The sequence below is a fragment of the Ailuropoda melanoleuca genome, chromosome 16, assembly GCF_002007445.2.
Source record: "Ailuropoda melanoleuca isolate Jingjing chromosome 16, ASM200744v2, whole genome shotgun sequence".
Classification (NCBI taxonomy): domain Eukaryota; kingdom Metazoa; phylum Chordata; class Mammalia; order Carnivora; family Ursidae; genus Ailuropoda; species Ailuropoda melanoleuca.
This window is the reverse complement of record NC_048233.1, coordinates 64,816,877-64,829,187: the sequence shown is the minus strand read 5'-3', so window position 1 is coordinate 64,829,187 and position 12,311 is coordinate 64,816,877. Positions and strand designations below refer to the sequence as shown.

Genomic DNA, 12,311 nt, shown 5'->3' with positions numbered 1-12,311 from the left:
TGTTGAATTTTTATTTAAAAGTTTGTACTTTTTGTTTCTAAAAACATCTATTTGGTTCTTTCTTAAATCTATTTGTTTTTGTTTTCCCATATCTTATTTTTACCTTGTAAATCATATTCTTTTCTCTATCTCCTTGAATATGGTATATATGCTTATTTTAAAGCCCTTTTAGATTATTCTATCATGTTCATGATTCTTTCATCTATTACATGTGCAATTTCTCAGGACACTGGATATCCTTGTAATTCTTCCCTGGGACTCATCTCCAACAGGAGTTACCTTCTGCAGAACCACCACTTGGGTCCAAATTGTGAACGTGTCTTGTGATTTTTTTTTCCCACCATCTCTGCAAAGGCCTAGAAGGGTTCACTGACTCATTATTTCTCAGATCAGGACTTCTAGGTATTTCTAAGTGGAACAAGAATGCAGAGACCTCACCTGAGAGTAGAAGAGCAGAGGAAAGGGATGCCCAATTTCTCAGGAAATCTAGAGCCTACATGCGGACAAGCCGCTGGCTCAGTCTGGTGGGTAGTTTTTCCCCGTGGAGGGTTGGTTCCTGGCTCTCATCATTCTGTCATACGTCAAGAGCCCAGTTCTAGCTCTCTGCAACACACGGAGACCGCAGCCTAAACTCCAAGCCCCTTGGAGTCATAAAAATCTTAATAAGATGTAAATACAGTCTGGTTACCCACCATGATATATTTACCTTCGATGCTCGTGCACTATTGTGATTCGTTTTTCATCTCTAGGACCCAGAGATTTAATTTTGTCTGTTAGCTCGACTACTTTTTTAAAAAATATTTTAATCTAGCATGTCCATGTATGACAAGTAGAAGTGAGGCCTCCTACGTCCCATCAATCTACCATCAAACTGAAAGCAAATCGGGCCTGCAATTTCAGCGGTGTGCCGGAGCCCACTTGCTCATGAGAGCAGATTGTCATCTTTATAAGAATTTTGTGAGTTGTTAAACATGGCCATTATTAAAAACTCTATTATATAACCTTACAATTATATTACAAACAAAAATAATAAAGCTTCAAAATGTATGATCCCCAGTGAGTACCTATTACCTATGTTCTTGAGGTTATCTGTGTCTACTGTGTCACTGTGGTAGAAATACTACACAACATGTGACACCGAACCTCACGTCCCAATGCCACAGATTCAGTGACACCATAGTGCTAGCTTGAAATCAGCTCTACGAATTTTTTTTCATCAAGAAAACTAATAAACACTATAGGGCACCTGGGTGGCTCAGTTGGTTTATCCACTGCCTTTGGGTCAGGTCATGATCTCAAGGGTCCTGGGACTGAGCCCCTGTCAGGCTCCCCAATCAGCAAGGAGTCTGCTTCTCCCTCTCCCTCTGTCCCTCCCCCCGCTTGTGCACACACACTCTCTCTCTCTCAGATAAATAAATCTTAAAAAAAAAAAAAAGAAAGAAAAAAGACAATTGACAAACACTATAAACCAGGGCTTTTCCCCTCTGCACACGACTATTAATATTTATCAACACACCACTCAATAAAACCCATATAAAATACTTGCTCTCCTACAGATCTGGTTAATCTGGCTCCAAGAGGTTAACAAAAAAGCACACGTACAAACACAAAGATAAACAGCACCCCCACCTCAGCATGTGGACAAGAGGACTGCAATGTAAAAAGGATGGAAGCCTTACCCATCTGAGCCTGGCTTCAGCAGTCATGCTGCTCGGGGAAAGGCAGGTGGGCCTTGGAAGTCAAACTGAAGAAGTCTCCAGGGGTCCCTGATCTGCATATCCTTACACCAGGCTAGCAACACCATCTGTACATACAGCTCGGCTGCTCACCACTAGGGGCACGGACTCCACACACGGGACAGCTCTTCAATTTTATAGCCAGATAAAGATTCTAAATGGCTTTATCAGCTCTAACACTCTAACCATAGACCTTTGAGAGCAGGACCAAATTCTTTTCAAAGGAAACGTGATATTTACTAGTATATACAAATTGAGAGAATGATTTTTTTCTTTAGTAAGCTTTTTAATTTAAGTGTAACAGCCCTACTGTAAAGGGTGCCAGCCCTAAGTGTGAAGTCCAATGATTTTTCAGTGAACACACCACATAACCACCACCCAGATCAAGAAGGAAACTCATTCACACCTCAGAAATCTCCCCACCAGAGTCCCTCCTCCCAGTCATTATCCCCCTTTTCTCCAACCGCACCCCCAAAGGCAATTCTTTCAACTTCTAATATTTTAAATGTGTTTTGCCAAATGTGCTTATCCAAGCTCTTGTTGAACATCTGGGTAACAGGAACAGTCTTCTACGTGTCTTCTGGTGTCCATATGCACACATTTCTATTAGGTTCCTACACAACAGTGTACTTTACTAGGGCCAAAAGACACCCATGTGTTTATCTTGAATGGATACCGAGACACAGTTCTCCAAAATACCAGAACTAATTTACACTCACAGGGGAGTTAGAGCTGTTTCCCGTTCTCTCAACATCTGGCACGGCCAGTCACTCTAATTCTGGCTACTCTGATGCATGTTTCTTTGTGGTTTTATTTCACACATTGCTGCTGACTACAGAGATAAACCACTTTCCGTATGTTTTTCAGTCACTTGGATATCCTCTTTTGTGAAGTACCTGTTCAAGTCTTTGCCCATCTTCTATTCTTTTGTCTTTTTCTCACTGCTCTGTAGAGCTCTTTACATACTCTGGACATGAGCTATTAGTTAGATGAACTGCACATACATTCTCTCACTCTGTAAGCCACGTATTATCTAAATTAATTTTTGCAGAGGTAGTATTAGCTAGTTTAACACCGGATTAGGCCTCATGCAGGCAAAATTCTTTGAGAGGCAGGGATGGTATTATAATATACTTGGCACCATCCACATCACCAAGAATAATGCAGTCACTACAGAAGGCTTTTAGAAGATGTTTAATTTCATCTAAATATGGTTTACATTCTATTTTAAAGTAATTCCTTTTTTATATATACATATCTATGTATGCGTCCCTTTCAAATAAAGATATCTTCACAGCGAATTATTCATGTATTTAAATATCTTTTACTTAGAATCCACATTTATAAATTGAACAACTAGATATAGTTCCTATTCTAATTTAAATACTAAGTTTAACACCGACCACCCAACCCGAACTCTAGGACAACTAGACTTTTTAATGTCCTTCTTCTCTTGTGTGAGGTCTAAGCTGTACTGGACACATTAAGGAGGAGGCTGCTCTTCAAATTTAAAGGGTCTCCTTCAGTGTACCCACAGACAGAACAGCACTCGGACAGCCATAGGTGATTGGAAAGAGGGTGGGCACTTGACCCTGGACAGTTAACCACAGGCTGGCCAATGGTCAATGATGCGGCCTAGAGTGAAAAGATCAGTCAAATCAATTTGACTCCCTCTCCCCAGAATCTGATATAGAAGTACTGAAAGAGAGAGAGTAAAAAAGGGTCCCCCCAAAAAAGTTATATATGGAGAAAGAAGCCATAAAGAAGAGTTAGGCCAAGGTCATGGCAAAGCCACAGCAATGTTAAAACAGAAGCTATGAGGTAGTGGGGAGGAAGTCAGGAGGACATGGTAAGGATAAGCAATCGGTACGGAAAAACAGAAGCCGACAGGTGGAGAGCAGAGGAGTCCCATGGACAGCACGCCCTACAGTGGACACACCCGCACTCTTGCTACCAAGGCTCCTAGGATTCCTATTGTGAATCCTGTTCTAGTCCCTGAAATCTGGGCTGTCCTGCCTAGCTTCTCCGATGTAGTTGTACTTAAGCTTTATTTGCACAATTCTTACACTCCTATGCGTCACTGCTTTCCTAATGGCCCCCACCTATAGTCCCTTCAATAAAATTCAAGGAAACTGAAATGAGTCTCCATACCTTGTACTGAAAGAGCATGGTAGTACAACTCTTCAACTCCATCTAGTAAAGGGACTGATTTATGATTAGAGATGTCTTCCATGAATTCAATTTAAGATATATTAGACACTTCAAGGTGAGAAATAAGGGCGCCTGGGTGGCTCAATCAGTTAAGCGTCTGCCTCTTGATTTCAGCTCAAGTCATGATCTCAGGATTGTGAGATCAAGCCCCACATCAGGCTCCATGCTCAGCGTGGAGTCTGCTTGAGATTCTCTCCATCTCCCTCTGCCCTTTTCCCCGCTCATGCATGCTCTTTCTCTCTAAATAAAATCTTAAAAAAAAAAAAAGAGGGGGAAAATATGTAGACGTCGACAAGGAAACTGATCAAGTGACTCCCACAGCAGACCAAGAAGCCATTACCTGAGTGACATTATCTTCGTTGGCACTGTTGAAGCGCTGCACATCCGGAGAGCACCGGGTGCTGTGTTCCACGGCACAAGGCTGTTGTTCGGGAGCACTGAAGCTATTGGGGTAGTAATTTGGAGCACCACCTTCCAAAGAAAACCATACACATTCACTTAGGGAGATGACAAATGAATGCAGTCTACAAACAGTCGATGTAATAAGATAATATTCAAGTGGCAATCACATATACAAGTATACATGCACAATACACAGGCATGCCATGTACACATTATTTTTAATGTCTCCTATTTAGGTATGGGCAGGACTCAGATCCTTAAAGAATAATGCCACCTTCCAAAAGCTCTCATGGGCGGTCTCACTCTGAGTTTTAATGAAGAGATCTCGAGTTTTCTTGATTGTTTCAAGTGATCTGATCTTTAAAATCTTCTGATGCTTCCCGGTACAAATATATTTATACAGGTTTGATCTGGCCCCCATAGGAGATGAGACCCAAAGACACATTTCAAATTTGAGAGTTTCATTTGGGCTTGGGCTCAATTCAAACACTGAATCACAGAATTCTTGGTAGCAACTGAAATGAAAGTTCTAGCTCTGCTCCTTCAATCTACAGACACATATAAACTGAGCCCTGAGATGTTAACTGCCTGTTGCAAGGTCACATGGTGGTTAGTGGCAGAGCTGGGATCTGGAATCTGTTTTGTCTCTTTCATTCCAACACAGACTATATTCCCATGACAGAACTCTATTTCACTATTCCTTCAAGGTTTTTAAGATTCTCAGAGTATCTTTCCTTTATTGACTATGACTTGTTCAATTCTAGCTTCATTTTCACTTCCCTCCACAGGTAAATAAAAAAAGTACTGTTTTTTTAGTTTGATATTTCTAGTATGGCAGCACTCATTTATCTGGACTTTTAGAAAAAATAATGACAAATGCAATCAAAATATATTTTCTGACTTCTGGAATAAATAAAAAGGCCTTTTTTTTTCATTTTGGCATATTTATTTTCCTAACTGCTTCAGTTGATGTTGGCCGAAGCTTGAATTACCTGAGCACAAGCTGCCTAAGCAGGAGTGGCCTAGAAACATCTTGAGTGTTTTAAACAAACAAGTCTGACGCTGGAATTTTAACCAGCTCACTGCCAGGCTAGATTATGCAGAGTGAATAATCAAGGGGTGCCTGTAGGTCACACCCAGCAAGGTACCAAGTGCATGTAGGAGGAAGGAGGGCCCGATGCGGCCCAATTATTAGCCCTTGGGATTCATTCTACGTCAGCCTCATCTACCTCTAGGGCAAAGTGTTCCAACAACCAGCCACCACAGTGGTCTTCCGCACTAAGAATGAGCTCTTTGGAATGTGCCTATTTGAGTAACTTTAAAATTCGATCTCTAAATGAGTTCTGACCTTGCCTCAAAGTGGGAGTTGTCTTCAAGTCATTGACTACTGGGAACAATTAAGCTCTTTCATTACACTTCAAGAGCACAACCCAAATGTGAGCTCAGCCTTTAAAAGTAGGCAAAGGGTGTGTCAAAATGTATCCTTAAGTAGTTTTTTCATACATATGCCACCATAATGGTAAACAAGAATGATAAACATGAAGTAAATACAATTTATTAATGAAGTTCCAGAATATACATGAACCTCTCTGATACAGCCAGTCTCAGTAATGAAAGGACTGACAAATATGGAAGGAAGAAATCCCTTTAGAATAAAAATGCAGGAAACCCACACAGGGAGTATCAGTTACTTTGGGCAACAAAACACCCCATTAGCTCTATAAACCTTAGGGAGCAGAAGTACTGCAAACACCTAATGTAATCAGTTAGTGAGCAAGTAAACTGATTAAATACACAGAAAAGCCTTAGTCGTAATGGTAACAAATGTAAGGCACAAAATCATATAAACAAAATAATCTTTTTTTTTTTAAAGATTTTATTTATTTATTCGACAGAGATAGAGACAGCAAGCGAGAGAGGGAACACAAGCAGGGGGAGTGGGAGAGGAAGAAGCAGGCTCACAGCAGAAGAGCCTGACGCAGGGCTCGATCCCACAACGCCGGGATCACGCCCTGAGCCGAAGGCAGACGCCTAACCACTGTGCCACCCAGGCGCCCCTAAACAAAATAATCTTAAGTCTATAAAAAACAGTCCCAGAGAAAACTGACAGAAAATAAAGCAAAATGCAATGGCTGTGGCCTCCAAGTGTTGGGGCTGTAAGTAGGCTGTCCTTCTCCCCTTCTCTTCTTTCCCTTATATCTTCCAAATTTTCTTTAGGGCACATGTATTATTTGCATCAGAGAAAAGTAGACTTTGTTTGAATACAGACATCTATGGCTATAAATATAAATCATCAGTAAAATTTCTGAAGGGATCAATGTAAGCAGCCTATTACTAAAACAAATGTGCCCAAATAGGAAAAGAAGAAAAAGAAAAAGAAAGAAAGAAAAAAAGAAAGAAAATTAAGATCAATATTAAACTGGGGAGCATTAAAAGGAAAAAACATTAATCAAAAATTCTGTAATTAGAACAAGTAATCAAAAATAGAGGCTGTTTGTACATGGTACCAAAAACAGTAGTTTAAAAAAATCATAAATTTGATAAATGAGCTCCAAAGCACAAAATACAGTAGAGTCTCATTTCACCAGTTGATTTAGATGAATTCAACTATATTCATTTTGAAAAAAAAGTAAGGGAGAATTCCTTGATTGTCTCCCTTATTCTAACCTGCCCCATGCCCTCTCCACCCCAGCTACGTTTGTTCCTCCTTGGCCCCAGCCAAGTGCAATGGAAAACAAGAAATAGGAATTCTTGGCTTTTGCACTTCCAAGAGTCTAAGTCCTAGTGATTTAGCAGTGATAAGGAACTGTCCACTTTGTGAAAAGTCTTTAAAACCTAACCCCTAAGCTGAATGCTACCCTTCAACAGCCAGTGTGAAAGATCTTTCTCTCACCTTTCATTACTCAATGGATGGCAAGGAAAATCTGAGATGGGAACTCTCAATAAAACATACCAAACAGATACAAAAACAGAGCCTTCAGGCAGTTTAAACCTTACTTGCTTCATAGAGCAGACGGTCCCCTGGGTCATCTTCATAGAGCAGGAGCCTGAAAACCACGGGCCTGGCAGGGCATCCCCTGCACTCTGCCAGCGGCGCCCCCGGGCTCCCACCCCTCACGACCCCCGGTGAGCCAGATGAGGCCTACCCTGATTGTCCAGCATACACATGGGGCCGTCACGCTGGTAGTTGGCCACTCGAGCACGAAAAGGACAGTTCACAGGTATCTGAAGATAGTTGGGTCCCAGGCGGTGGCGGTGAGTGTCAGGATAGGCAAACAGGCGGCCCTACAGTTATAAATGAAACAGGCGCTGACTGTGCGCAGTCACACACACACCAGAATGGTCAAATTTCAAGTACAGAGCACTCTGTACAGTGTTCCACCAAACCCCACCTGTCCCCACAAAGAGCAGTTTCTTCTCACGTGAAATGAGTTTTCCTGAACTGAATGGTCCTTAATCTTCCCTGTCGTACAGCCAAACAGCCACAAATCTTCACACCTGTTCTAGGTAAGGACTCCTTTTCCCCCCTCAAATAACAAGTTAGTGCCCTGCCTTGTATTACTTCCTACTCTCAAGGATGTATCACATTGTAAAATACATCTGCTACAACCCCACTAACTGGAATCTACGTCCTTTTCACTGCGATCTGGCTTACCGCTTTGGGTAACACTTTAAAGTTTCTTAACGTGATCTTGTTGAAAGGTAACAGAGACCACTATTCATGACCATACAGCCACTATCGCCCTCGGACAGTCATTAGCTCCCATCAGAGTGATTTCAAAGTCCCCCTACCCGGCTCTCCACTTACAGCCCCTCCTTCTCCACCACGTCCTACACACTCCTGCCAAGAGCATCAGCCTCGCGCCCCACACAGGTGATATAACCTCACAACTCAAAAAACTTGACATGTTCCTCACTGGTCACCAAATGGCTAAACAAGTACAGCAGTCCTTCCCTGCCGTGTGTATGGCACCTCACAAGCTCCCTGCCATCAGAACTCACAGCTAACTGGCTTATGTTGTAGAAAGACTGGGATAGCGACTGATATCTTGATTGCACCTACTAAAAAAAAGCCCCTTCACTTTCTAAACTCACTAAAAAAAAAAAACAAAAAAACAAGAAGACAGCACATGAAATTTAAAATACGTATGCCATAGCCAAAATTAATACCAACAGAAATTATGGGATTCATTCATACAATTCAATTCACTAATAGAATTGCATGATTTCGGTTTATCATCTTTTCTCAGGACTTTCTTCCCAACAGTTTCAGTGAAATGTTTTAGACATTTGCTTTTTGTTGTTGTAGAGGACATGGATATGATCTGTGGTCCTTTGCCTTGGGCCTAGGCCTCCCTCCAATGGTTCATGGCTCTTCTAACCGTATGACTCAGTGTTGTTAACTGTCTCCAGGTCTCACTGTGGCCCCAGAGACCCACGGTGACCTAGATTGTGAAAAGAATTTGGATAATATTTGTTTTCCACCTGTTCCCTCGATACCAGGGTTATGTAATCTTAGCTCTTCCCATGACAAGGTCATGCCTTGGCAATTCCCAGTAACCTCCTTCACATGGTTCAGCTCCCTTCCAACCCCAAGGGAGGGAAGGTTGGATGCCCAGGGTCCCTGGGCTTGGCTTCCTTTACTCCTTTCAACACAAGCGCTTCTGCCTGTGCTCTGTGATGTGCTTGGCTTTCCTTCTCTCTTCTCTAACCTCCAGTTCACCAACTGGACTGATTCTACTTGATATGCACAGATCACATTTCTCAAAACTGAAGAAACCTTTTCCTAAAAGGGACAACTGTACAAACTTCTACTCAAGCACTGAAGTCCCCTCTGACATATGCTCAATGTACCCCATCTTATTTCTTCTACTTTAGGAAGTGACTGTTTACAGTTTAAACACACCCAACACAGTCCACCATCGCGCCTACACTCAGGTCTCTCTCCTGCCCCATTTTATCTCTGTGGAAAACTGAAATCCTACCCATTTTTGAAAAGCCATCTCAAACGCTACCTCAATCTTGAAACTTTGTCATCATCCTCCTAACAGACAAGATTTCTCCTAATTCAAATGGCATTCTGCCTTATATAGTTATCTTGTGTTTTTGTATGTTATAGCAGCCAGAGCAGCCTATCATATGCAGAGAGGTGTTCAATCTCTATTAGTTAAGGAGTGCCTGGGTAGCTCAGTCGCTTAAGTGTCCAACTCTTGATTTCGACCAGGTCAAGATCTCAAGGTTGTGAGATCAAGCCCCACATCAGGCTCTGTGCTGGGCATGGAGCCTGCTTAAGATTCTCTCTCTCCCTCATCTTCTGCCCCTCACCCCCTCACATGTGGGCCATCTCTCTCTCTCTTTAAAAAAAAAAAAATATATATATATATATGTTAAATTATGTTAAATATGTTAAATATATATATATGTTAAATTGAACTGAAAGCTAATGAAAAACTTATTTTCTATAAAAGCCTTAGATGTTCCCAATGTTAAAGCAGAAAAGTTACTATTAAAAAAAACAATGGGATCTTAGCTTGTCTCCACGGAGAATGACATCTGAACTGGAGTTAGATGCTTACATAAGAAACAGCCGTCAGTCACTGTGGCATAATCTCAGGTAATAATCTTTCACCTTTGTTTCATGGTCAGAGTCCAAAAACACAAGACATTGATTTACTTAATAATTATTAAGCCAATTATTTTCCTACTGATTTCTGGTCCAAAAAAGTATTTTTCACTCTTTCTACCCTTGAGGGAGCCTAGTGGAGAGTGATGAAAAACTAGTGGATGAGTAGGAACATTACTGAGACAAATGGTTAAGTTAACCCACTGCCTTCAAATGCTGGCAACATATGTTCAGTTCATAAAAACCATCTCCAGTCTCTTTTTATGGATGGAAAAATTCAAGCATCACCAAGGGAGAAGAAATGAATCAGGTTACACTGACCAATTAACAATATTTCCTCCCATCAATGACAGACTGAACAAAGAGTGCTTTACTCTACAAATACTGAGGCATTTCTAATGTAACTTTTAAATTAAGAGCCTAAAAATATCAAAGTCTTAACACACTATGAAATTTGCTTTCTACTGTAATAATATAATGTCAGGATGCTTCCGTCAGACCCGCAGGAACTAAGGACCCAGATTCATTAAAATTTAAGTGATGTTCTAGTTAATTCTTCATATGAAAGTCTGGCCAAGTTACAGCATGTGTGTATGTGTGTATGCACACACATGTGTGCATTCGCCCATGCACATGCCTGCACTCCTGCCTCAGAAGATCTCAATCCACCAGGCTTACCTGAAGCATTTTGTCAGGGCTGGGCTCAATACCAGGGGGCATGTTGCTTGGGTCAAATGCCATCTGTTCAACCTCAGCGAAGTAATTAACTGGATTCCGGTTTAAGACCAGTTTACCAACTGGGATAAGAGGGTAGTCCTGGTGAGGCCAAATCTAAAAATAAATGTCATATTCACAATTACTAAACAACCAACTAACGGAAATTAAACTCCTTATTAAAATACCAGCTTTCAAGGTGCCTGGGTGCCTCAGTCAGTTAACAGTCTGCCTTCGGCTCAGGTCATGATCCCAGCCCCACGTTGAGCTCCTTGCTCAGCGAGGAGTCTGCTTCTCCCTCTGCCTTTCCCCCCACCTGGCTCGTGCTCACTTACTTGCTCGCTCACTCTCTCTCTCAAACAAATAAATAAAATCTTAAAAAAAATATACCAGCTTTCTAATATAATCAAGCTAACGATAGTAAGTGAAAATAATTTTTTAATCCAGTAAAGTGAAAAGAACTTTAGGTGGGTGCACTGGTTGAATCTTTCACAATAGTAAACAATAAATACTGACATCTTAAGCAAACAGACATCAGTTTTTCCAGATCTGTTCCCTGCTAATAATGACAGATCAAGCCACTCTGAGGAATTCAATGAACGCAGCAAACAGAAACTAGAAGTGAGATGCACAGGCCAGGAAAATCCAAAGTGGATTTCGTACATGACTTCTCTATCATTATGAAAACTTGACTGGAATTTGTAAAATTAGGTACAAAGAGACTTTAAAAAGAAAACAATTCAGTTGTTAACAGACTCACCTTGGTAACATCAAATGGATTGAATGGAAAGGTTTCTGCCTGATTAAAAGTCATGACCTGGATGTAAAGTGTCCAGGAGGGGTAGTTGCTTGTGGCAATGGCATTGAAAAGATCCCGCAGACCGTAGTCAGGGTCTTCCTGACAAAGTCTTGCTGCGTCTTTGACAGAAAGATTTTTGATGCCCTGGTCAGTCTACAGAATGAGAGAAAACAGCTCAAACTGAAATGTATTGGTAAAGTTATGGAACCTTAATCAGTTATTCACTGAAGGATGATGAGTAACGCAACTCAAAAACTGGATTTTCCTTGTTCAAATCTGATACAAATAGGAATTCATCAACAAGAAATTCCACTTGGTTATCTTGATTCTTTTAAATGTCCAGGGAATCTGTATATACAGTTCATATTTAAAATTAGTCCTACCTTTCTCTTTCTGTATCCTGTATCATTTGGATTTTTTTAACAGTTAACATATATTTTCAATTTCTCACCCATATATAAAGAACGCTGTACTACTATCTTCAGAAAAGCCAAAAAATTTTTGGCATAAAATATACATAACATAAAACGCACCATTTTAACCATTTTAAAGTGTCCAATTCAGTGGATTTTTTTAGCACATATCTCAAAATAAAGTTGCCGGGTCATATGATAATTCTATATTTAATTTCTTGAGGAACTTCAAAATTATTTTCCAGGGTGGTTATTATTTGAATTTTTATACTCATGTTATTTTTCAAATAAGAAAAAAAAATCAAAAAATATTTAAAAAATAAGAAAATAATTTTTTTGCATGAAGTAATTTTTTAATTCCCTGTTTTGTAATAGCTCAAATCAATTATTAATATTGTGCTAGCCAGCATCCC

At 40.6% G+C, this 12,311-nt stretch overlaps 1 protein-coding gene across 1 annotated transcript in view; it reads right to left on the bottom strand.

Moving 5' to 3' along the window:
- The window catches only part of CAT (catalase), a 45,365-nt gene that overhangs the window by 10,482 nt on the left and 22,572 nt on the right, over positions 1-12,311 (bottom strand). Inside the window, exons 7-10 of the mRNA XM_002920612.4 lie at positions 11,447-11,638; positions 10,651-10,803; positions 7,496-7,634; positions 4,288-4,418 (exon numbers count right to left, since the gene is read on the bottom strand). Coding sequence (XP_002920658.1) covers positions 4,288-4,418; positions 7,496-7,634; positions 10,651-10,803; positions 11,447-11,638 — 615 coding nt within the window. The remainder of the gene's footprint in view (positions 1-4,287; positions 4,419-7,495; positions 7,635-10,650; positions 10,804-11,446; positions 11,639-12,311) is intronic.